Below are 27,275 nucleotides of genomic sequence, written 5' to 3' on the forward strand. Positions count from 1 at the left end.
AAACCTTAGTCTTAAACCAATTATTAGTTTTCCGATCCAGATGGCTGGACAGCCTTTATCTGTTCAGCAGCAGACTAGGAAACAATTTTTTAGTTTGTGTACACCGTTCATTTCAATAGTAGGAGTTTGGCAGCATGCATGTCTGTTTTCTTTTGTGTTGTTCCAGTCGTGTCCTCTAGGAGGTGGTAGACAGCCATCTGATAATCCCTAGGGTCATGCAGAACCAACCCATCATAAACAATTTGATTCTGTAGCGGGGTAGACCAAGAGTGTCTGGTTATGGAACACTGTGATGTATGTTTTGCAAATAGGAAGTTTGACAAAGTTTTTAAAGAACCAACGTGTTCTAACAGTATTAAGCCTGCTGCGGGGATGTCCATAGCTATTATCGAGGAGCATGTTGTTTTTTAGGTGGATAAAAAAAAAAGTAAATAGAGAATTGGTGACTTCTGGAATTAAAATGTCATGTCCCAGGGCAAGGTCAGAAAGGTAGAGTATCTTTATCATCCCCTTTGTTCTCCATCTGGAAATATGATTATTGTCTTATAAAGCATGATGGGGCAAGTACACCGTCAAGTAAAGTGTCTGTTTGCTGTGATACGTTCCCACAAGTATTTTGCATTAAACATATATGCTTCATGATTTCAAGGATGTCCCATGTTTAACAGAAGCACCAAATCTAAAAATCCTACAGGTTTTCAACCATAAAGATTTCCAGATCACCTTACAAGTGTCCTGCCTGCTTACTGTATACCCTTATAAAGGTGTACTAGAAATAAAACTGCTGTTGACAGATGTAACCAGAAACCACCATCTTATCTTTTTGCCCTGATTGCCGAGCATACAGGAGCCTTGGGCTTGATTGCAAAGAGAGCACTTGATTCACTTTCTGCCGGATATTCTACAGATCTCTAAAATATTCTCCGGAGCTGGTAGCAGTTGGAGAGCTTAATAGAAGATCTGCTGTTGACAGTCAAGTGCTCAAGGATATTTCCAGCAGATACTGGAGGATGAATCCTGCCTGTGAAAGTGTTTCTGTGTAAGAAACAACAAATGCACTTCAGTTGCTGACCCACACAAATTGCGTTGCATGAAACCATTGTTTGTAATAACTACTGGGTGCAGGCATTACTGTGGTCGAAGGCAATAATTAAGTTTTGGTTAATAAATAAGTGGTGACCCACAATTTTTTTTTTTTTTTTTTTTTTTTTCTTGTTAAATCCAGTAAAATGGCCAGACTACTTTGGGCAAACTTTAATTATCTAAAATAAATCAACTGTATAATGAAACAAGTGAATGCCTGTGTTTGAGCAGTCAGTATATTTTCCACTAGAGAAAGTCCTGCTGGAATTTCCCTTAGGCATTTTAACATCTGGATTTGTAAAGAAAGTTTACCTCTCAATAACATGGTTGTTCCTCTAAAATATGTGTTTTGATATGTGAATGTGGTGTGTTTTTGTTTTATTTATTTTTTTCTCAACAATTCATTATGAAGTTGTTGGGTTTGCAACCAGAGTTCCTGTAAGCAAACTCCTACTAAACTGTTTTGCATGACAGCTTTCTGTGTTCCAATTATTTTAAAAATGCTTGTAAGTAAAATAAAGGTTTGGTCCTAATTTTAATATTTAAATAGCTGTTTATAGATCCAACACCGTTTGGATCAATTTAATGGACACACTTGTTTCCAGTTCAGGTGAAGTCTAGATGCCAAGTTTTATGGTGTAGAATGGATCCACTTTTAGACTGAGGTCAAGTGAAATGCTTAAGGACTTGCATGCATGTGCTGGAAGCTCGGTATATTAACTAGTACTCTATCTACAGGGGCCTGAAATATCGTTAATTAAAGTGGAATAGAATGGAATGGAGACCACAATTGGAAACATCTGCTCGAAAAATCACTTCTTTACGTATTTTTTTTTTTTTTTTTAAGCCGTTGTGGCATACTGAAAGATTCTTAACAGCAAGAACACTCCACAAACATTTTTTTGCAAGCTCACTGTAAATCTGGTCTAAAGAAATTCTGAATTATTGATGGGAAAAGACTCTAACATGGTGTTATGAGCTTAATTAGACTCACCTGAGTATTACAAACACTGGCTAATTTAATCTACCAGTAAGAACTGGAGGGGTGGGGGGGTAATGAACAATCATACTTATCAGATGTAATTGGGTTGTTTTAAAAGGAGTACAGTTGAACCTGAATGGAGTGTAAAAATGGGTTGTAAATGTTTCTGGTTCTATTTTATGTAATGTGTTTCACAGCGAAATCTCCAAGCTCATGCTGTGGGTAGGTTAGGGGCCTGCTTACAGGCGGGTCAATATTGACAGTTGCCAACCTGGGACAGTCCCTTAGTTAAAAGGTCCTACCTACAATGGCTCTGTAGGTTGACAAAAGAAGGCTTGTTTGCCCTCCTTTAACTTTTGAGATAAAGTTCAAAGAGAGGAAACTTGTTTGGAATGCTCACAAAGTCTTGTTTGGGGGGACTGGTGATGGTAATATTGTGAGCCAGCTGCACACAAGATGTACAGAGATTAAGGTGACTGCAGTAAAATATGCAAAGCCAAGTGTAGTTACAAGATTGCTTTGTCAACTTTGTTGATCCCCAATGCTGTACAACTTTAAATATTTGATCTCTGATCAGTTATCCTTCAAGGTAAATAGTTTTTGCTTATTTAAACTATTGCCCAGAAGAGAGTAGCTTTGATGTTTGAATTGGATATGTGCATATTCATTATTCAGTTTTCAAGCTTAGTAACACAGAGTATGTTATGGTAATTGCATCAGGCTACCTCACTCAAAACATTGTGCTTGACCTTTTTTAAACTGCTAATAATTGTTGCAGGGGAAAGGAAGTCAGCATATTTTGTTATCCAGCTCTTTGGAGCTTGGGCTTTGATACGGAGGTATGAAAAGGGGCAACAAACTTACTATTTCACTTTCATCAAGTTAATAAGAAGTCATTGGAGCCATTAAACAAAGTATGTTTTGAAGTGCCAGTGATGGTATATGTTCATAAATCAGTTAGGGAATAATAAATGGACAGCTGATCAAAACAGAATGTTAAGAATCATGTGCAGTATAGCAGTTATTGGGAGCTATTTAAATAAATGCCTAGTGTGTTTCCATAAAGTACTTTTTGTCTTTAGTGCAGACTATCTCATTTTTTCCTAAGTAATTACAGACCCAGGCCTCGTCATTAAGCAGGTGTTTTCTATTAATTCTGAGTGAAAATAAATTCTCTCAATTAACTAGATGTCTGTTGGGCTGTAACACTCATCCACATCGTGCAGAATCTGATATCTTCTGTACTCAAGATTTATTTATTTATTCATTGTTATTTAAGGGGCTTTTAAGGATTATCTAAATGTTTTGATCAATAACTGAAAATAGCCTCGGAATATTCTCAGATAGATACCTGCTGTTCCCAAAACCCCTGCATCATTGAGACCTAAATTCTTGCCTCAAATGATTTCTGAGTTCTGTCAGCTTCTGTTTTGTTGTGGGATCCTGGTGTCTGTAGAAAAGATGGGTTTGTAAAGTGCAGGGCAAGATTTGTTGATGACTGTCCCCTTTTTGAATTTCTGTGGAATAGAAAAAGATGTGATGTTGCAATACAGTTTTGGCACAATTGAAAGCACTATGAAAATGTCAGCATGATAAACTTCTCATACTCATAACTTTTAGGAGTCTGTCAGAGTATTATTCGACATAGGGCAGACTACCTTGATTATGGTAAACTAATAGAACAAAAAAGGATCTACAGATTAGACAAAGTTGAGACTTTGCCAGTTATATCCACCCCAAGTACAGAAACACACACTGTCTAAGCCATACAATGAAGAATCAGTATTCTGAGAATAAAATGCATTAAAAAATTTATTTCACAAAGAATAAAGTAGCTTTAGTTTTTGTTCAGGTAGATGTTTGTAAACCATCTCCCCCCCCCCCCCCCCCCCCCCCCCACCACACACACACACACACACACACACACCCACCCATGTTTCTTGCTAATCTTTTATTGGCATTGACTCTGGGTTCCATACATTCCTGGACAGATAACGGCATCTTATCACTGCTAACAGTAGTCCTGATATCGTATACGTGACCTCATTACCCCCCCTATGTGAACTCGATCCAGGCTTATGTCCTTAAGAGTCCTTGATTGACCACAGATCTCTCTCCTTTTTTTTGGGTGTGCTGCACTCCATGTTCTAGGAAATAACCATTTTATCTTGATCTCTGTTTTTAGGAGAGAGAGGCAGAGCGCTGAAGTGTGTGACCTTTGGCAAAATTAGGTTTGGGTTTGGTGTCCGTTTCCCTCTAGTGATGTGTGTTCATTTATGGATTTAGGGTACTAATTAATATAGATTTAATTTGGTAGTTTGCAAATTAAATTATGTATTGTAATTTGTGTGGTATTAAAGTGTACATTGTATGAAATTAGTGGCAATCCTATAAATGGGTTTTGGGCATGGTCATCTACTGAATTCCTTCCCAAGACCCAAATGGAAATGGGCCTGTCAGTTTGAGGCCATTTCTATTGATTGAGTGAAGAAAGCATGAATGGTGGGAGTGAGTCAACAATTTTGTTAAAGTAGGCTGACGCTAAAACAAGTGTTGGGTAATTAACTTTTTTAAAAACCTATGTGGATGAGAATTCATTATAGACTGCTTCTAAAGTGTTTTGTATCCCATTTTGTTTAAGGGTAGAAAGTGGGCTATTTGAAATGTTAAGTTTTTGGTTGTCTGTTTTGATATTTGGTTTAAATGGAACATAACTTCAGTACAGTAATTATAGGTGTGGTATTTTTAGTGAGATGAACACAGGAAGTACACCAGCTGCAGTCTGCATTCTGATAAGCAAGCGCTTTTTTTTTTTTTTTTTTTTTCCCATAGCAGATGTACTGTATGCATGACTCTATCCCATCTATGTATCTGATTCCAATAGTGTTAATGGTTGTGGCCTGTATTTTGTCTAGACGGTAATGCTTCAAGAAGTTCAACAGAGGGAGCTGATTGCCTGGGGCATAACTTACCCCCTCCTTGCTGTGACCTAAGATGCAGCTTGACTTATTTGATTAAAACCAGTCCCATACATCACAGCAGGTGACTAGCTCTGCTGGACATTGCTTCTTCTGTGACCAATAATGTAAATTGCATCCGTTGTTTTGGGGCAGAGGAGGGCGGATTGTGAACCCTGAATGTAATGTAACATGATGGGTTCAGGGTTCAATTGTTTTGGAGGATTACTGTGAAATGGCAAGGACGTGTTATGCCCTTATAAAAATGAAGTGATTTTATGCTTCGAAAGTTCACCTTTCACAAGGGCATGGCAAGCCTGACCTTTTCGTTCCATTAAAGTAGAATGTATCAATTACAATATCACAGTAAGGAGGGAGGTTAAAGCACTACAAGTCCAGTAAGCTATAGTAAAAACAGCCCTTTATTCTAACACAATGGTGCTCACAGTTGGAATCCTGGAGGATGAAAGCATGAGAGGTCATTCAACCTACTCCACTAATTAAGGAATAGAATCATAGTATTGCTACATTTTAATTAATGCTTCAAATCGGATCAGTCATGGCAAGTTATTACGGACTCTTATTTGGGCAGTCTAGTCCATTCTAGTCTTTTTGCGAGTTCCATGTGTATGCAGATATATATTATAGGTAATAATATTCAACATTGTCCACTGTCTTTTGTAAACTAAATTGACACCAATTAAGCTGAATGGTTTAGTGTGTATCTTCTCTCTGAGACATTTCTAGTGGAATGTTAATAGTTAGTGGGATATGGATTCAAGTGAGTGGCTATGAAGGCAGTAGTGTTAAACAAGCCTTGTTGCTGGAATTCTTTCTGCACAAGGATTATAGTTTTAATGCTTCCACATTATCAAACTCCTGTTTTATATACCCAATAACAATTGCCCTTGAAATAATCTAGTAGATTGTCCAATTATAACACTTAGAATGGCTTACATTTGACAGACTCTACCAAAGTAATATCATTGGAGAGAGATATAAAATTGGTTTGCTTACTGCCCCCATACATTAAACAATTCCATACATAATGTAACCTGACATACTTTGGTGATGAGTCTTGGCTAAATTAAAATTGTAATGGGGGGGGGGGGGGGGGGGGGAGAGTCGGGCACAGCATATTTTGGGATCACCGATTTTTAAATTCTTCAGCGTATGAGTGGCCACAGGTGTCAGTTTGCAACCTTGGTTCCACTTGACCCTGTCGTGTCAAATCTTGTTGGTGATGAAATCTGAAAGTTTATGTACACAGAAGACCTTAGATTTAACTTTTTTCACGTGACAAATGAGGATTCGGATCAGGACAAGTAATGAATATTGTAAACAATTGGTGGCGAAACATCTGAAATATTTGGAGATTGTAACTTTTTCATAATTAAGTTCCTGCAGCCTTGTAGATGTTACCCTCTTTTGCAAGTTTGGGAGATGCATTACTTGTAATGGATGGAGGGGGGGGGGGGGGGGGGTCTTCGTTCAACAAATTGGTAATACTTAGCTGATCGGCTCCTAAGAAGTTTGTTTTTGGTGATCCTAAGAGAAATGGTAGACAGCAATGGAATGCCTAAGCACGAGCTTGTTTTATAGAGAACGCAAATATAATGGATTTTTGTTGTACCTTAAAGTGACAGTGTCATTTAACTCCTTGTAACCCAAATGTAATTTTAAGCTTTATACATAATATTCTATGACCCAACATGTCCATTGTTAAATTATATAGTGTCTACCATAAAGAGGTTTCCTCTCTGTTTACCCAACAGTGATGCACACCATTGTTTCCACTGAGTTCCAGGGAGGTAAAATAAGATAACTTGTCTAAGGTCACTGAGGGTATGAAATCAAGACTTTCTGGCTCACAGCACTTTTCAGGATATGCTTGCTGTCTCATTGTAAACAATTTTACACAAAATCTGTAATCCTTTAGAAATGTCACATTAATTGTTAATTTCTTTTTAATTTCTAACATTAATTTCTATTCTGGCACGCTTTATATTTCAGGCCAAAGCTGCATGTTTTCTAAATTCTTAGCAGATTTAAATATTAAGGCAAAAATACTTTGCATGAACCTCTCCTTTCAATATGGACTACCCCATCCAGTTAGTTGGTATAAATGGTTCCTGTACCAGTTTCATCCAGAAATCCTGCAATGAGGACATCATGACATTTTTAAATTTCTTTTTAAAAAGATGTAAACACACATTACCTGCTACAGAGCTATCCTATTCATGTTTTCAACAGGTTTGCCTTGATGGGCGTTGAGCATCAAAAAGCATCCTCCAGACTTTTGACCCACATTGATGGCTTTTCTAAAGACTGTTTTCAGAGATGGCTTTGAATGTGCTGCAGGCATGCAGGTCAAAATAGAAGAGACTCAAATGCTAACGAGCATCCGGTTTTTAACAGGGCACAATTGTACCTTTTCAAATGTGAGTCCTGACAGGTCATATTTTACGGGCCCAGTTTTCAGAAATGTTCATATTACTTAACTAGGCAAACATCCTGTTCAATTTTTGCATGTGGACTGTGCTACAACAAGCGGAAATTTAGATTTTGTATTTTATTGATTTATTTTTGGTGTGAAAATATGATAAGCGTTGGAAAGGGAGTTTCAATTATGTTTGCAAAAGAATTTGGTTCGATGAGGGGGTGTTGGTTCACAGGTTGTCAGGACATGTTTGGCTCATGAGGAGGACCCATCCCCAGGAGGTTTACATGAGGGCAGTACCAGGTGTGAAGTGCTCTTCATATTGTTCAGCTAGGAATGTCAGAAGTGGTTATAAACTCTTGGAAAAGATTTATTATTCTGGTGGTTAGGAAGGTCTGTAGTTGAGGTGCGTGTGTGCATGTGTCTATTTTATTGACTTATATTTTGTGGTAATTCTTTACAGGGTAAATGGGAGTTATTGCTCTGACAGCAATATATTTGGGATTAAGCTTTCAGATCAGAAAGGTGCTATACCTCTATCAGTTTCCAAAAGTGTTAATCTTATAGAAATGTTCTAGATCACCCAGTAAACACAGATTTAATATAGAGAAGTGGACAGTTGGGATGAGCATGTTTATTAATGGATGAGCACAAGTTACAGATGCAGCTCATACTTGTCAGGCAAAGTTCAGAGTGCCTGTCATTTAATAAATGTGTTCAATCCATTTGACCAGTGTCTCCTGAAGAATAGCCATGATTAAACAGTTATATTACTTTACTCAACCAACTGCTTCCTTTAATTATGATGGTGTTAGTGGACTACTTAAAAAAAAAAGTGGTACAAGTATTTGAAGGTAGAATAAATTGAGACAGTAAGTCAAAGCAGGGAAAATCTGAAAGCATTAATGTTTTATCAAGTATTATGAAGCCAATCGGACAAGCACTAAGCAAAGTTTATCTTTGAGCAGTGAGACAAGTGAACCTTCCTCTAGTGCTGCTGCATGTAAACAGTTCTGTAGGAACTCTCTTTAGGTATTTTGACCTAGTGGAACGGAAACTATGGTGCTGCATCGCAGATGTAAACAGATTCAGTTAAAGGCTGAAGAGTACTCTGTCTATTGAGGTGGAAATGAGGCCATCTTTGAGCTGTATGTCTTGTTGTTCAACAGGAAGTGGACTTTCACAGCCTTGTGTGATTGTAATATATGGGATAATATATGGGGGGGGGGGGGGGGGGGGGAGCAAGAATAGTATTGTATAAAGTGTTTTGCTTATCCCCATGGCCAAGAAGGTGGCTTTCTGACAACTTTTATTAATGTCTGCATTACCTCATTTTTCAGCTTCAAGGCAATATGTGAGCTGCATTAGAATTGGGCACAGGAGCATATTATGGCTATGGGGGGGAAAATCTCTCTCTCTCTCTCTCTCTCTCTCTCTCTCTCTCTCTCATTCTTACTTACATTATATGTATCTTCTACTGCAGTTGTGATGCCATATCAAATATAATTGCTGCCATAATGTATAGCCCCCAAAATGATGATGCATACTCCAGGACTAAATAGTAGGACTAAATAATAGGACTTTGAACTTTCTACAATACCAGCAGTGGGCAGCACTTTTTTTGGAAGATTTAAAGGGGTTTTATTAATTGTTAGATTCATTTTATTTGTTTTTTCAATTAAGTGTTCAAGTACTGTAATTGATAACCTGCTTAACTATTTTATGGGAAATCCTTTTTTTTTCTTCTGTGCTCGTGTGCATCCCAAGACAGACAATGTGCCAAACATGCAGGTTAATTATTTTTTTTTTAAATGTTGAAAAATGTTTGTATAGCTCAGCCGGATGAATTTCAGGTATTGAGTTGCATTTTCATTATTTTTATTGCACTTCTCTTCTGGTCGCTGTTTGGGCCAGCAGGTGTTGCTGTTAGTGCCTTGTGGCAGGGCATGATTTGCCAGGTTTAAATACATTTTAGAATGCCTGGTGCAGTCCCTTCTTTTATTCTGTTTTTGAAATGATACAGTAATCGCAATGCCTTAGCCTGCTGTTTTTCCCATATGGTTTTGGTAGTGGTTGTTAGTTTCAGGATGATTTTTCTTTTAGTACAAGACAGATTGAGATTCTGTGTTTTATTATTTAAATGTATAAAGAGGAGGGTCTCTGCTGGATGCAACCCGTCTTGTACCTTTGTATGGTAATTCAGCAGATCAGATCAGTGCAAACTGCAGCCATCTCCCTCTAACTGAAACAAGAGAGAACCCTGTAGAACCCCAAGCTTGGCTCACGCCTGGGCCTCTTGTGAATGGGTCTGTGCCCTTGGCTGTAACAATGGCTTTCACATGATAATGACTTTTCTTAGCGCCCCACAGATAAAGTCCTACTCTCAAGCATTCAGCCATTTAGGAAGTGTTTACTAACTAAGTACATCATCACACTGATCCGACAATCCCTGTCTATCTTTTTGTTTTTTTACAAATAAATGCTTGAGGGACTGAAAATTGTTTATTATAAACAGTGACAGTTCTCTAAATTGTAAAGGGGTGGGTATTGGACTGTACTGGTTCCACCGGTGTAAAAGGACCCTCATTTTTTAATACAGGTATATGCTTGGGGCGATTTTTAAATAGTTCAGTTCTGGTCCTTTCGGGGCTTTCTGAAGAATCAGTATTGTGATTTTTTTTTTTTTTGTCTTCTAGTGGCAGGAGCTACTGAATAAATCTCCCATCAATTATGTGACCTGAATAAAATTGGACATCTGACTGAAAAAGGCAACACAGTTGCGTTCATTATGAGAGGCCACTCTAGCTTTTAACCCAGCAGTCCAGTAAATTATAAATGATCTCTGATAATGACTTCCCAGGGGAAGCAAAATCGGTTAGGAATCGAAAAAAAAGGAAATGGAGCTTAGTTGCCTAATGCTAACTTTCTAATTCCACAGAGGAAGCTGCTTGCTGTCCTTTCAAGCCCAGCACAAACATGTTCATGGGCAGAGCAGGCTTGTTGTTCAAGGCAGCAGGAAAGGCTACACCTTTTCAAATTCCTCAGGGAAACAAAGGGGACCACAAGGTCAACTGTCCCTCCCATTTCAGATATTTTTGGTTTATTTTGTTTTTTTGTGCAAGATGTCTCTGGCTACTGGCCAAGCAAATCTGAATTACTAATATTAACCCATAGTCGGGGGGGATTGAAGTCTGTAGCGTAATCCCTCCAACATTGTCACCTCAGTAAATTATCTAAACAATTTAAAATGACACGAAACATATTTGGAAATGTTTTATCCAAATACATAAATCAAATGAGAATAATATTTCTTTACTAGCACCCGTATTCATTGTTTTGTGGTGTTTTAAAAACTCAGAACTTTAAACTCTTGCTTTTATACTTGGGGTGGCTGTCCTGTGTGGTGTGTGTGTTTACTTTTATTTTTTACTGTAAACTTTTTTTTATTTAACTGATAATCATGTGCATTAGAACGGAAAGACAAAATGTCACCCAGAAAAGGGTTAAGCTGTTTTTTTTTTTTTTTTTTTTTATTTTTTAGGGCACAATAATACATACACATTTTTTTTCTTTTTGATTTGATAGTGTTCTGTCTAGCAAAAAAAGGGTTTGTTTTAGTGTTTTGGCTTTCTCCCTAAGTGGGTATATAACCAAGTGCAAATTCTGGGTTGGTTGGTTGGAGTAGAGAACTGTTCATATGTTAATGACTTCTTCAAATTCAGTGGCGACTTGTTAAATGATTCTGGCACAAAGCGTAGACTTGCTGACATCATTGTAAACTGGGAAAGTAGGAGATGACTTTGAGGGAACCTCCTCACACATGTATTCAGACCTGAGGAAAACAAGTGTGTGTGTTCATGTTTGTCTCTGAAGGAAGTTTAGTCTGGTCTCTGGGAACATTTCTTTGTAACACTGGCTACTTAACTAGCTGAAGCATATGAGGAGAAGCACTTTCTTGGAGAAGTGAGGTAAGATTCCAAGGGTTTTATAACTTGTTAACTTTAAATCCTGCGCTTTGCTGTCTTGCAGTGGAAACTTTAAACAAAGAGATACAAGCACTAAGTGAGATTTGCTTTGTAAAAGACAAGACTATACTTAAAACGTCAGCTACTTGAATGGGACCCTATTGTTAATTATTGAATCTAATTAGTACTGTATTTATAGCCCTTAACTCTACTCTAGTTTTTTGAAATGTATTTTATAAATGTCTTCAGTGTTGTGCAACATCAGGTAAAGGGGTCAAGTTAAGAACGCACAGTTGTAATGGTTGAATGCTCACGATTAGTGTAAAATTCTCAGGAAGCTGCAGCTATGTCTGGGGTGACAAGTGTTAAGATTCCTGGTGTTTTTTGAGTCTCCTGATGTGTTTGAAGTGTGCTGGGAGGGTCTTCCTCTGTTGTTGCTGCTTGGGTGGGTAGGTGGGTGGGGGGGATGTGAGTGGGCAGGGTTCACTGCATGGGCTGGAGGTGAAGGAAGTCGGCAGTGCTGGTAGCCATCTGGGTTTGCTGTTCACCACGGTGCAGTGTTTGTACAGGCTGTGGGTATAGCGACAGCTTGAATATGGATACTAAAACTTCCATCTGAAGTGGGAACTGCCTCAGTCTTGGATCAAACAGTGCAAGATTCTCTCCAGACTAGCCAGCTACTGCTTTTCAGTGTGGATGTGTAGCCCTGTGCTAAGTCAGCAAAAGTAAAGGGTTAACCAGAGCATAGTCTACTCTGCAGTCGTGCATTAATTTATAGCTGTAAAACAGTTTGCACACTTCTGCTGGAGCTGGACTTGACTTTGAAGGTAGGAATTGAAACTTTTTTTTTTTTTTTAATGTAATACTTTATTTCCCCACCCCCTTTTTTTGTCTTTTCTAGATAGATAATTCTTGGTCTGTCTGTTAATGACACAAGTCAAACGAGTGACAGAAAGGGCATTGCATTCTGAGAGGACCACATTTTAGGAGGGGCTAATGTTCTAATCCAAACATTTTATAATTTTGTTGATATTGTTGGTTCAAAAGGGTAAAACTGCTATATAGGTGAGGTAAGAGCTTGAACAATACAAGCTAGATATTATTATTAGAAATAAATGTTTTGTCAACTAATTAGGTAGCATAGCATGTATAGAAGTGTGTCGAATCCATTACTGTGTTTAACAGCTTATTTATAAACCTACTAAATTTCAGCTGAGCAGAGACAATTGCGATATGGGTTTACAGTTGAAAATGTTTACCATTTGTATTACTTAATATGGTTAGAGTATTTTAATTTCTGGAGTTTAGACTAATTTTTAAAGTTGCCGCCCTTCATTTGCATAAAGACAAATTGGTAACTCGCTTCAAAGCTTGCCTGTAAACTGTTTGTTTTAATTTATTGTTGAGTATTGATGCTACATTTGGGGTCAGGTAATGCTCTTTTCAATAGCAGATTAGATGACTGACATGAGAGCTGGCTTCAAATTTTGCATCCAGTTTGCAATGCAAATCTGTCATTGGGAGAGTTCTCTGCCTCCAGGCACATGGATCCACCATATGCAGGTGGTCCATGTAAGGTTAGACTGATCTCCAGAGGTAGTCTCAGTGGTTATTTGGCCTTGGATTAATAGCTTTTTAACGAAGGATTTTTGCTGGCACTGCACTGTCCATGGAGATTCAGCCAAATATTCTCTTATTTTGTTTATCATTGATAATGTAGCCAGCATTGTACACTTGTACATTATGTTTGCATTAGGACATATGTGTGGTTGGTGGGGGTGGTGCTATGTTATTTTGCCAGCATATGGGCTGTATTATATGAAATTTGTTTATACAGTTCTAGTCTTGAGACTTTTTTAAAATTCTCTAAGTGTTTTCTCTAGGAGATTTGTTTTAAAGGAACACGTTGTTTGAGTGCCAACAGGTGATAAGTTGAAATCCGAGTGCATGTGTATATTGGACCACAGTTCTGTAACTGTCCTATATGTGGTGTGTTTTGAGTAGAACGATGAAAATCCAGTGGAAGGATTAAAAAAATAAATAAAAAATTGGAATGTAAGGCAAAAAGGCCCTTCACAGAAAATAAGACTTTTTACAAGATGTAAAAGAACCCTTATTTTTTATTTTATTGACATTGCATTTCTTCCTTTTGTTCAGGGGTCTGTCACTGAGGCAGTAATAAAAGCGGAAGAATGCTGTGAAAGAATGAGACCATTGTGGCACGTTGAGGTTGCCTTTTGTCTATTTTAGTGACTACAATGTGTGTCTTTTCCAGGTACATTTGATGTGTCACTTGGTGTGTGTACCATGAAATTAAGTTGCTGGAAGGAGTTTTATTGTGATGTTCTAATGGGAGTCAAATGGTTGCAGAGTTTGAACGAATGACCTTTTCATACCCAGAGGTCATGGTTTAGCACTTCACTAAATCAGCATGTATATTTTTCGGATGAAATCGATCCCTTCACAGGCCCAAGCTACTACAGGCAAAATGCTCTCTCTGTTGTGATGTAATTGCAGGAGTTCTGTTTTCTTTAAGTGGACCAGCTATTCATTTAATTAGGCACAGACCATATCTTTGACCTTTGCCATGGCCTTTTCTCATTTTTCAGCAAGCCCATATTTTTTCACATGTGAAGCCCATATAACTTTAGAAATGGAAGCTGTAGAAATTTAAGAAAGGTAGGATTAGTTAGGGTATAATATTGTACATTATTGCCCTGTAGGAATCCTTTTGAGTTTAAGTATTATATAAATGTAATTTATTTTTTGTTTTGTATGACGCAAATACATTGGCGTGACTTGTAGGGCAGTAGCCAAGACTGTTTTCATAAATCCTGGTAGGAAGTAGTCTCTCCAAGCAACCCAACATTGCTTCATTCAGTCTTTTCAGGAACAAAGCCTGCAGAGGAAAGGGTCCATATGCACAGTGATTTGCATTGGGGAAGGTGTTAGAAGCCTCTGTCTTAGTTTCTCATGCCATTCTATTGCTATTTGTAATTTTCTGAATTGTTTTGATACCAAATTTACCATACCACTCGCTGGAGCAGCCAGTGTGCCTCTCCCGCTCTCCAAGCAACCCCTGAACCCCTCAATTGAAGCTACCTCTGCCATTGTGGGCGGATTTGTATGATATGCATCTTGTATTCCCCAAAGCCATGTTAACAAGCAGTTTTACAAAGGAAAGTTGTTAAACAATTTGCCCCACAGGACACTGCTGAACAGCAGGGGACAGTGGAGGGTAGGTGTTCGAATAACTGGACTAGGAATCCATGACCTCTTGTGCCTGGTCACTGGTGACTATACAGGATGTAAAGTTCAGTACTTTAAGAAAGACATTGCGGTTTATCAATAGGACTTCCCCAATCTTGTGCTAATCTCTTAGTCTATTGACCGTAGTAATTCAGGAAAGGAATGTTAATAAATAACAAAAAAAAAAAACACACACACACACACGAGTACACATTTCTACCGGTATTTAAATGGCAACTGGGAAATGAAACAAAGCAATACCGTAATTTTTGTTTGTGTGTTTTCTAAAACCTTATTTTAACACAATGTTTTGTGATTAAATAGGATTTATTTGATAGTATTATATTCAAAATAGTCTGCTAGTTTAACTTTGCACCTTTCTTGTCTTCAAAGAGAATGCAGGCATCATCTGAGTTAGTTTTCTCAGCTGTTTTGGTCCCCCCCGTCTCCTGAAGTGGCTCGATCTAAAAGCTTGTGTCCTGAAGAATGGATGCAACTGCAAAAGCATCCATTCACACAGGACCTGCTATCTGTCACGGGATGGTCTTCAGTAGCAGAAGACATGTGTGACATCTAACTGATTGCAGGGAAAAGATCTGAAATAATAAAAGAATATTGGAGCACTTTTAGTTTTTTTTTTTTTTTTTTTTTTTTTTGTTTTAATTTTGATCATTTGGATGACAGATACAAAGATGATAGACAGCAAGGTGTGACTGCCAACTAGGGCGCGTTTGTCAAAATAAATACCTACGTACAGTGCTGTTGATTTTATAATGTAGGAAATATAAACACCAGAGTAGGGGACCTTTTAACAAATACTATGAAACATACATGCCCTGGCTTAGTGATGTAAATTTGCCATGTGCTGCTCTGGCTACCTTTTTTAAAAGCTTATTTTTTCCTTTCATGCCCAAAAATGTTATACTTTCTATGCATGCTTTAATGTTTTGTGCTGAGTATCGCCCTCTCAACACAACTGTTTCATGTACTGCTAAAGCTGTTTCTTCCTTTTTAAAAGATAACACAATTGCTACAGAAGAGTCAAAGTGTGTTTTGATTATACCTCTGTTTTAATCTGGCAGCAGATTTGTAGATTTTGAACATCTAAGTTGAAAAACCAATCTGAATGCAAATCTGATACTTGATTGCTGTGTGCTTGAACCACAATGTAATTACTGTAAGATTTTATTTTTATCATTACTATAGCTTAATTTGAGATGCATGTTTGGGTTTTTTTTTTGTTTTGATCAATATATATATATATATATATTTTTTAGACTTGTAGCAAACATTTTTCTTTAAGTGTTCATTCCTAAACACAAAGAGCAAACTGTATTTCATTGAAGTTTGCCAGAGCTTTTTGACTAAGCTTATATATTACAGAATTGGACAACCAGTCAACATTAAGCAGTGTCTCTCTGATGGTTCTTTGCCAATGTCAACCACTGGCACTGTTAATGCAGAAAGCTAAGGCTTGTGCTGTTAACACGTTTCAAAGAAGTCTCTAAACATTTTGCTTATGAGGCCAGTGTCTGATTTCTGTTTGCTTCAGTAGCACACCACCTCAATCGTAAAAGTCCAAAAGACTAACATTTCCATAAGCGCCTTTCTCAAACTTTATTTGCAATAAATCAATGCAAATATGGAGGGTAAAGTGATCTTGCTTCATGGACCACAATCCCTTCTTAGCCAGTAAAAGTATTGGCATGGCCCTTTTTAAAATTTGGCTTTTCTTTTGTAAGTCTTGGCAGTAGGTGAGCAATGAAAGAGTACATTTTTTGCAATTGTCAACGACTCGCAGTGCCTCTTCTATAGACGCATCAAAATAAGGTTGCCTAGAAACTTTAAGCCTGTCTGATTTAAGACATTTAAAGTGACAATGATCATCACTGTCGAAGACAGTCAAAATGCTTTATAATGTCTGCAAAAATGTGTTCTATGACCAAGGTAGAAAAATGTCAATCTGCTAGACCATGTTTTATCCACTTTAGTCCTCTCTTTTGTAACAAGTCTCTTATTTTTTCCACCCTCTGCACAGAATTGCTGTTTGATGCATTTTGACTGAAGTGGGTATCAGCAAGGAGTCTTATCGCTAGAGATGGAGCAGAAAGTAAGCAAACTCGGCTTTGGTTTTCAACGCAGTTCTACTTCAGACGATGATTCTGGCTGTGCTTTGGAAGAGTATGCCTGGGTTCCCCCTGGTCTTAGGCCAGAACAGGTATGTATTTTACATGATTTTTTTGTGTTCAGGTCATTGAAGTATGTTTAGGTGCTCGACCAGTAGTTCCACAAAATAACCCGAGATCTGGATGTTCTTCACACACCTCTTGACAAAGTTTTACCTCCAAGCATAGACACAGCTAAAGGGTATAAGTGTTGAATTTAAATCAAGGGAAGTAATGTTAAAACTGTACAATGCACTAGTAAGACCTCATCTTGAATATTGTGTTCAGTTCTGGTCACCTCGCTATAAAAAAGATATTGCTGCTCTAGAAAGAGTGCAAAGAAGAGCGACCAGAATTATTCCGTGCTTAAAAGACATGTCATATGCAGACAGGCTAAAAGAATTGAATCTGTTCAGTCTTGAACAAAGAAGACTATGTGGCGACCTAATTCAAGCATTCAAAATTCTAAAAGGTATAGACAGTGTCGACCCAAGGGACTTTTTCAGCCTGAAAAAAGAAACAAGGACCAGGGGTCACAAATGGAGTTTAGAAAAAGGGGCATTCAGAACAGAAAATAGGAGGCACTTTTTTACACAGAGAATTGTGAGGGTCTGGAATCAACTCCCCAGTAATGTTGTTGAAGCTGACACCCTGGGATCCTTCAAGAAGCTGCTTGATGAGATTTTGGGATCAATAAGCTACTAACAACCAAACGAGCAAGATGGGCCGAATGGCCTCCTCTCGTTTGTAAACTTTCTTATGTTCTTATGTTCTATAAACAGTAGCATAGCAACTGTTTTGAGCTTCCAAAGCAGCTCAATGGCTAGAATTTACTGTGTTTGTGGAAATGATCCCTGCCCCCCCCCCCCCCCCCCCCCCCAAAATTAATTTTGGGGCAGGTAAAATCCTTTGGGGATTGGGGCAGTTAAATGGGGCCAGCTGTTGCTGAAAGCGGTGTTTTATTAGGTGTTGGGTGCTGGATACTATAATGGGACCCTTGCTTCTCTGTATTCAATCTGTCATCAGAGTTTGAAAGCCAATGTGTGGTGGGGTTTTTTCAAACATCCTGTTGGAGTCAATTAATAAGACCATGATTTTTGCAAAGACCTAATGATTTGAGGTGAAATTATTTCATGGGCTTGTCTCGCATCAAGGGAGGAAAATGGGTGTTGGTACACAGTGAAAGATGTGTGGATTTTCACAATCCCTCCACCCTAATATTGACCCCATGCACCAAGGGCAATGCTGAGTGTATTGTAGAACGTTGGCTATACACCTGGCTTTATTTTATTTTCACTGTATATGGGATGTAATGCAGGTCCCTTGTCAGGTTTAACACAAATCAGAAGCTTCATTGGCTAGTGCAGTGACATCTTTAGTAAACCATTTTTTTTCATACATTTTAAATCCAGGATCAAAGTTACAGAGAATACTGGCAATGTATACTCCCTTCTGTTAACCAGAAGATTTTACCTAGGAGAAAATTAACTCATTTGTGCTGTTCAATTGGTTCCCATGTGGTTCCGGGTTCTATTTCATACAATGCAGTTGTGGGAGTTGGAATCCTGTTTTTGACCTTCATTTTTTGAATTGACAATAAAAAACTACTGAAAAAATGCTAACATTCAGGCGTTTTCGTGCATGTTTGAGTCGCAATGATTTGAAAGTACATTATTTAAAAAGGCTTAAACTTTAGGTTGTCTGCAACTTTTTTTTTTCTGCATTGTTTGCCTTCAGTCTGTACTTATTTCAGTGCATCCCCCCCACTCCCTAAAGAGGTCTGGCATTCATTTGCTGCATTCTTCAGTTTGCACATTACGAGCTGGGCCTGCATAAGTTGTAAAACTGACCTTTCGTTTATTTAGAGAGGAACCCACTTTAGTAAAAAAGATTAAACCAAATTCTGCTTGGGCTTTTAAATATTGCATTTTAATTTGAGGATGTTGGGTTAAACCGGGCCAGGGGATATGCAATTTACTCATTTTCCACAGAATCCCCAACTGAAAGGTGTTTAGCCACAGGAACTTTGACGAAAGTCTTTCTAGTCTTCAAATAATTATAAAAAAAAGTGCTAGAATAGCTGGTAATGCAATAATTTGGACCCTTTACAGTCAGCAAAAAGATTGAACTTGTGTCTGGAGATGTGGCATTTTCTCAAAGAAATGGAATAGAGGGGGGTGGGGAAGGAGCTTAGTTCTATTCCTCCTTGGAAGCAATGAAGATTGATATGCAGGAGATCAGAAACTCCAACGCGCAAGCTTTTGTCTTTCCAATGTGTAAAGTGCGTGGAGCCGGTGTAATTTGTTTATAGCAGCTGTTTATCAGGATTGCTTCACACATTATGTATGGTAATTGTAGCTCAATGTGGAATGTTAGGTGGGCTTGTTGACCAGCTTGGGAGAGGGAGGCGGAGTTAATAGCAGCATTAAATGTGCATAATTTATGATACCCCCTCTCCTTAATTGTCAGTGTAAATTGCATTCCACAAGATGAGTTCAGCAGTTGGGTGCTAGTTATAGCAGAGACAATCTAATTCTACTGACTTGACTCATCTGGTCCTTGTAATGGCTGAAGATCATAAATCTTGCCCTGGACCTCTGGTTAATGTAGCATTACACAGTTCTTATTAAACTGCAATGTCCTGGTTAAAATGACAACTGTCTGCTACTTCCAGAGGTCATTTTTTGAGCTAACTTTGGGACTTCTCATTCCTCATTATCCTCTGAGGGTATCCACCATTAATCCTTGCCAATCTAGAGCTCCAAATGTCCTTTTTCTTAACGTTTTCATTTTTCTTGTTCAACTGCAGGTACAGCTGTACTTTTCCTGTCTGCCTGATGAAAAGGTTCCTTATGTGAACAGTCCTGGAGAGAAATACAGAATCAAACAGCTCTTGTACCAACTGCCTCCTCATGATAATGAGGTAGGAAAAAAAAATACAAAGTCAGGCAAGCAAAAAAACAGCAGGCGTCCTTGTTAGAGTTCCTTTTAAGTAAAGCTGCCATGGAAACACACCACTTTTTTCTTTTTAAAGTTTTAAATCAAACGACTTAAAGCCTGCAATTAGCATGCACTGCTTAGCTCACATTGTTTGGCAGTTTGTATTTTAAGAGGTAACTCAAATATGCAGTGCTATCACTATGGTTACTATATGACTCCATGTTCACTGGGACAGTTGAGGCACCTCAGTGGATTCTGGTAAGTGTAGTCCTGCTACTCTTAAAGATAAGAAAGTGAATGGTACCTGAGGTGGGTCAAATGTACCAAAATGCATTGCAATCCAAGTTGAAAAGTCTGAACTGGCCCAGTTTGTCCTAGTGAACATGGAGTCAACTGGTAGCCCTGGCGATCAGAGAATATTGTTCTTTTGTTTCCAAAGTGGGCCAGTACAATAAAACTTTACATAAGAGGCTTTCATGTTGTTTGTAGCCACCCACCTCCTATCATGAGCCTAAAGAATTCCTAGCATTACTTCATTGCAGAAAAGAAAATAGTGTCTTAAAGTTTGAAATGAAAAAAATGCATTTTTTTTTAATACTCCTTGTTGAAGTTCAAGTTTTTTTTTTTTTAAATAATTAACTGAGTTAAACTTGATTATGTTTAAGCCTGTGTTTTTTACTGTTATCACAAATTCCTTACGTAGGTGTTATTTAGTTAAGCTCTGCTTGGGTTTTAAAGTGACACATGTATTTTAATAAGTTTGAATTGGTTTGCTTTTCTTTCAGGTAAGATATTGCCAGTCCCTTAGCGAGGAGGAAAAGAAAGAGTTACAGATGTTCAGTACACAGCGCAAAAAAGAGGCACTTGGGAGGGGCACGATTAAACTGCTTCCAAGAGCACTGATGCACACAGTCTGTGAACAGGTTTGTTACTTTCAATTGTAAGGAGATTTTACAGTAAAGCATGATGTACAAATTAGCAAAGTGTTGCATGCATTTTCATAAGGCAGCTGCAGTATTCAGTCAGATTCTAAGATGGTTTAGATCAAGTAAGTTAAGTAAAAAAAATAATATATATTTATATATATATATATATATAATATATATATATATATATATATATATATATATATATATATATATATATATATATATAATTAGTGCCTTGGTAACCTGCTTCCAAGAGTGCTGAAAGGTTCAGTGGTTCTCTTGTGAAAACCCTAAAACCTGTCGAAATACCTTAGCATGTGATCACCATCCTATAATTTTATTTTCACCTGGAACCTGTATGGATATCTTTCTTTCAAACTACAGACGAAACCCAGTGTTTGTGGTTCTGGTTCCTCTAGTCAGCAGATGTCAAGAATTGATGAAGAATAAGGGATATATTTTTCTCAAATGGTTCTGTGAAAGTCTGTGCTGGTAGAAACTACATTCCAGTTGGCTGGTTTGGTTAAAACCACATTTTGGGTACTTTACAGGGAAATGTTTGAAATGGCACTGCAAACTGTGTTCTGTTAAGTCTTATAGACTGTAATACAAGTACTGATCCTTGAGTAAATTCAAAGGGTTGCTTTACTGGTCACTCTATTAAATAGGTACTTTAATAATACTGCACATTGAAAAGATGGTTCTAGTCTAATGCTGACCCGTTTATTTCCATAGTGTGGAGAGAACATCAGTGGAGGTGAAATTGCAGTCTTTGCATCAAGAGCAGGTCCTCAGCTCTGTTGGCATGCAGCATGTTTTGTTTGCGCAACCTGCAATGAGCACCTTGTTGATCTCATCTATTTTTACCAAGATGGAAAAATTCACTGCGGCAGGCACCACGCTGAACTTCTGAAACCCCGCTGCTCCGCATGTGATGAGGTAAATTGGGTCAAAATGTGCCTATTATAACAAATATAGCAGAAAATCCAATTAATATTTTGGAACTTTAACGTTTCTAATGTCTTTGTACTGAAATAAGGATATTCCATAACAATGTTTTAAGCTATAGGTGGGTTAGGATTACCATTTTTTCTTTTTTTAATAGTTTAAAAAATCACTATCCCACTGTATTTTTATTCCCTTGTAGTTTACTTGGTCTAGTTAACACCAGTTGGGATTTTAATTTTTTATATCCAGTTTCAGTTTTATGTTGATAAATAATGAATAGAACCAATGTTCTTAAAAATCTGCTTCATATTAGACAGGAATGTTTGGGTGGGGTGGGATTTGAGGGAGCCAGCAATTTTTTTTTATTCCATTTGGTGGCAGATAAATTCACAAAGCCTTTTTTTGTGTGTGAACTTGCATTCTGTATAGTTCAACAACAATACTGTGTGGAGTTGTGGCCTTAAGTAAGCATTTTACAGAATGTACTTTGGAATCTTTTCAGCCTACAAATGCAACTTGTATTTGACCAATATAGTTTTTATATAGTATGTGTTACATGAAAGTGCAAGATTAATGGGATTTTCTTTCTTTCTTTTTCTTTCTTTCTTTCTTATTTAGATAATCTTTGCTGATGAGTGCACAGAAGCTGAAGGCCGTCACTGGCACATGAAGCACTTCTGCTGCTTTGAGTGTGAAACTGTTCTGGGTGGGCAGAGGTACATCATGAAGGATGGACGTCCATACTGTTGTGGCTGCTTTGAATCCCTTTATGCAGAGTATTGTGAGGTCTGCGGAGAACATATTGGTAAGTTTTTACTTGCACCCACTGTTATGCAAATTGACCTACATGTAAAAACCTTGACCACAAGATCAACGTTTCCCATTTGTCTTTCATTTAGGTGTCGATCATGCCCAGATGACTTATGATGGACTACATTGGCATGCTACCAAAACATGCTTCTGTTGCTCCCAGTGCAAGACCTCATTGTTGGGATGCCCATTTCTGCCCAAACAAGGAAGGATTTACTGCTCCAAAGCCTGCAGTGTGGGGGAAGACATTCATGCTTCTGATTCCTCCGACTCTGCTTTTCAGTCTGCAAGGTCGAGAGAGTCCAGGCGTAGTGTGCGTATGGGCAAAAGCAGCAGATCCGCTGATCAGTGCAGACAGTCCTTGCTGTTCTCTCCGGGTGTCGACTACAAATTTCCAGGCTTTTCTGGCAATGCTGAAGACACTTTGTCTCGTAAATTGGACGGCCTAAGTCTCTCTCCGCAAGAAACCAACCTAACGGACGATCATTTTTGGAAGAACCGTGAGGAACAGGAGGCCCCTGAGGACCACGAAGAATGGGCTGAGCATGAGGACTACATGACACAGTTGCTTCTGAAGTTTGGAGACCGGGGCATTTTCCAGCAGTCTGAGGACACTAGACAGACAGACCTATGGGTGTCTGACAATGGGATGAAAGTGAAATCTGAATCCAAAACCAATAGCCAAAATCAAAGCCTTGCAAGCAAGAAATACCAGTCTGATATGTACTGGACTCAGTCACAAGACGGCTTGGGGGATTCGGCTTATGGTAGTCACCCAGGACCCGCCAGCAGTAGAAAGATCCAAGAGCTAGAGATGGACCATGGTGCAGCTAGCTATAAACATGACCAAAAGCAGTGGTATGACGACTCCTTAGAATGTATTACAGATGAACTCAAACAGCCTGAACACAGTGTTGGAGACTCCATGGATTCTTTACCTCTATCTAATATTATTGGTAAGTACTACATTGTTTTAGCAGAGATTAAGTATATGAATTTTAGAACAGTTACAATACTTTGAAATCTAGTGCTAAATTATAGAAGGTGTGAAGTTATGACATGCATATCCCTGAAATAAACATTTTTATATTGTTTGTATCCCTCCTGTTCTAAGCTTTTGGTTATTTTAATAATTATACCAATAAAATAATTATTTAGGAATTATTACTATTATTATTTTTTTTAATATTGGCATTGGGTTCAATCCAGGCATGATTTGAAAATGTAACCCAGTCAGTGTATTGCTGTTATCAGAAGGATACAGTAGCTTCAACTTTTTGAAGCTGATACGGAGAGACATTTTGCTTCCACTATATGATATTTTAATGATTGTAAAACTGTAACACAAGGAATTAAAGTCTGCTCAAAGTGGCTGTATATGTTTTACTTGAATCGTGCATTGGCCTGGAAAGCATTCCTAATTAAACTATTCTTGCAACAGGAGTGTCAGTGGATGGAGATAGCAAGAAGAGGCCTTCCTTGTATTCTCTGCACAACTTCCAGGAACTTGAAAATGAGGACTGTGAAAAAATGACCAACATGGGTACATTGAATTCCTCAATGCTTCACAGGAGTGCCAGTTCCTTAAAGAGCCTGACTTCTGAGCTGGAGCAGGAAGAAGTGTCGCTGCCAGAAGAAAAACCAAAGCCAATTCACATGCCGATGCTTCGCAGATCCAAGTCTCAGTCGAGGCCCCAGCAAGTGAAGTTTTCGGATGATGTCATTGACAATGGACGTTATGAGACGGCTGAGGTCCGCCAGCCTCCAATGAGTGAAAGGACTCGTCGACGGGCCTATCACTTTGACGAGCCGGGCCAGCGACCACGCCATCATCACCATAGGCACAGGAGGAGCCGGAAATCTCGTTCTGACAACGCACTTCACCTGGCAGCGGAAAGGAAGCCCCACCCCAAAGAGAGATCCCATATTTACAACCCAGAGGATTATGACAAAATGATGCAGACCAAGTGTCAACGGAGCGCTCGGGCCTGCATGCACAATCCACAGCTGTATGGACCGTATTCCCATGCCACATCTGATCATGCACTGCAGAACCAGGTGGTGGATACATTTCTTGGGCTGTATGGAGATGAGGAATCCTGGTGCTCCACCTGTTCTTCTTCATCTTCTGACTCTGAAGAAGAAGAAGGGTATTTTCTTGGGCAGCCCATTCCACAGCCCAGGCCATCACGATACAATTATTACACAGATGACCTTACCAGTCCATTGTCGGTGTTGCCAGCATCCCAATGTGGGAAAAGGACAACTAAATCAAAGAAGAAGGGACGCAAGGGCAAAAACTGCATCATTTCATAGACCAGTGTATTAAGGAACCTATTTTACCCCTTGTACCCCAGCGGTAGTATTTATGTTGCACTGAAATTGAATAACAAAGCAGTTTTTTTCAGTGCAGCTGTTACTTTTTTTTTTAACCAGGTTTACAGTCTGTATGAGTATTTAAAATGATATATAGTTACCACAGTTGATCATGTAACATGTTGTTAATGTATATGTTCTTTCAAGCAAACCGATGAAGACTCCCAAGGGTGTTCTGGTTAAAAATTAGGCTACATAGAGCAAGAATTAAACACAGCAGCATTTAGTAATTTCCTATACTTTTGTATTTATAATGTAGCTATTAGTGACTAACTGTAATCATAATTTAATGGTGCAAATATTAATGTACATATTGTAAAGTTAAGATTTTAAAACTGATATTTTTATATCCCTGAATTACAAGAGATTTCTGTTTTGTTGTAAGAAATAGAATTAATAGTGCAGCCAGCCAGCTGCCTTTCAGTTTGAAATGATTGCCCTTTTGTTAGTCAGGGTTTAAAAATGTATAGTGTAGTATGTTGCCAGCAAAGATGTTTTGGTGTTCTGTTGCTAGTTACATTTTAACAGCTTTTTTTGGTATTGTATGTCTGTAGAGAACCGTATGTGATGGGGCAGTGCAAATACCCCAGTAAATAACCAAGGCCTTGTTCGATCACAGGACTTCATTTACGGGTTAAGCATTGTAAACAGATAAATGTAATTTTTGTATAAATGTAAAAACTGGAACATATTGCTAAGGCTAATAAAAGCTGATATTGTGATGTTGGAGACCTGTTAACCTGTTTTTATTAAATCTTTTAATACTGCAATGCTTTCAATGGAAATTCCATTTTAAAGTTTAGTCATTTTTCTCAGTTTTGTAGTAATATCATGCTCATGACTGTCAAATGACAAATTTCAGTTAGCTGTTGTAGATTTAGTGACTTGCATGCAGAGTATGTGCATTAATACATTACATATGGATTTTATTGTTGAAAATTAGCCAAATGAATTGGACTTGGATTTAATATTGTGTAAGTTGTTTTCTGTGTAAGTGTGTTGTTTTTTTTTATTTATTCTTTATAAAGGATCTATTTTCCTAACAGAAGAAAGTTTAACTCTCCTGATGACCATGCAGAAACCAAAAAAAGTTTGAACATGACATGGTATTATACGTTATGCAATACTAAAAGAAACTTAGATTATTGTGTGACAATGAAGACATTGAGGTAGACCTGTAGTCCAAACATGTAAGTAATCTTTTTTAGCACTTGACACAATCACTTGGCTTGACTTATTTCAAAACAGTAGTAATATAAAAGCAGTAAGCTGCTGATCTAATAGTCCACAGATTGTGAGCCAGAATGGTCTAAAATTACTCAAATTGTCAGTCTATGAAATCTACCAAAATATGTGTCTTCGTTACCAAGAATTTACCCCTCCACTGTGTCCACCTCCGGTCCTGGAGTGCTGTTCCATCGCCAGTTTAATATGTACGATTACTATGCTTTAGGATCTGGTCAGAGGTTTAACTGCTAAAATTTAACAGCTAAGGGCATGATTGGAACAAAGACCTGGACTTGAAGTGCTGGCATTGCCTAACCCGGCTGTACAGTGCTTCACATCAAAAGCAGACAAGTGTTTTTGGCTAATGCCAGCATCAGGGATTCAATATTAGTCAAAATGATTGTCAACTTGGCTTGACTTATTTCAGAACAGTAGTAACATTAAAAAGCATATGTGCTTTGCATTTTGTTACCTTCATTTAGTGATTCCAAATGATTGTAAAAACTAGAGCTAATGCATTGTGTTGGGGACTGACAAGTCTTGTGTCCGCTTCATGGCATTTCATTTCAGTTGCAATGGGTTAATTAGACTCTGATGGCTAATTTTATTGTTGCTTTTGATGCCTGGAATGTCTACATATGCCATTATGTCCTTTCATTTTAATACATTGCATTTCCAAGCCATTGAGGAACCAGCAGAGTGTGGCTCCTCGTAAGATGGAATGTCACTGTTAGACTTCTCTTCATTGCGTTCCCGTTTTTTGAATGCTAATGGAAAATGTGTTTGGAATTATTCATTTTCAAACTACAGGATAACCTACAGAAAAGCAACCTGTTAAATCTTAGTCAGAAGTAATATTTTTCACCATTTTAAAAGGTGAACCACATAAATTAGAACAACTTTTGCAAGTAAAGCAACACTACAAGGACAGCTAAAGCTGGAAAATAATAAAAATTATAACTTTCAGCCAAACCAACATGTATGTGTTTTCATTTTTGTAAACCCTGAATGCCTACTATCCTATGGCTACAGAATTCCACAGCACGATGTCAAAACTAAAAAATATGTGCTCATAAACTTTCTAATACAAAACAAAGGCTGTGTATTTCCAGAAACTAACCTTGAAAGAACAAAAAAACTACAAGTAGTGTCCATGGAAATCTGCAGAGAAACATTTGTTTTCCGGAAAGAACTTGTCCAATTT

The 27,275-nt window shown here is 38.1% G+C and overlaps 1 protein-coding gene across 1 annotated transcript in view; it reads left to right on the plus strand.

Moving 5' to 3' along the window:
• Positions 1–27,031, plus strand: part of LOC121318127 (prickle-like protein 1) — a 35,466-nt gene extending 8,435 nt beyond the window's left edge. The window contains exons 2-8 of the mRNA XM_041254444.1: positions 16,715–16,894; positions 19,651–19,764; positions 20,567–20,704; positions 21,446–21,649; positions 22,277–22,463; positions 22,558–23,424; positions 23,910–27,031. Coding sequence (XP_041110378.1) covers positions 16,775–16,894; positions 19,651–19,764; positions 20,567–20,704; positions 21,446–21,649; positions 22,277–22,463; positions 22,558–23,424; positions 23,910–24,784 — 2,505 coding nt within the window. The 5' untranslated portion in view covers positions 16,715–16,774 and the 3' untranslated portion in view covers positions 24,785–27,031. The remainder of the gene's footprint in view (positions 1–16,714; positions 16,895–19,650; positions 19,765–20,566; positions 20,705–21,445; positions 21,650–22,276; positions 22,464–22,557; positions 23,425–23,909) is intronic.
• The last annotated feature ends 244 nt before the right edge of the window (positions 27,032–27,275 follow it).

This window comes from Polyodon spathula, chromosome 7, assembly GCF_017654505.1.
Source record: "Polyodon spathula isolate WHYD16114869_AA chromosome 7, ASM1765450v1, whole genome shotgun sequence".
In the NCBI taxonomy this organism is placed as follows: Eukaryota; Metazoa; Chordata; class Actinopteri; order Acipenseriformes; family Polyodontidae; genus Polyodon; species Polyodon spathula.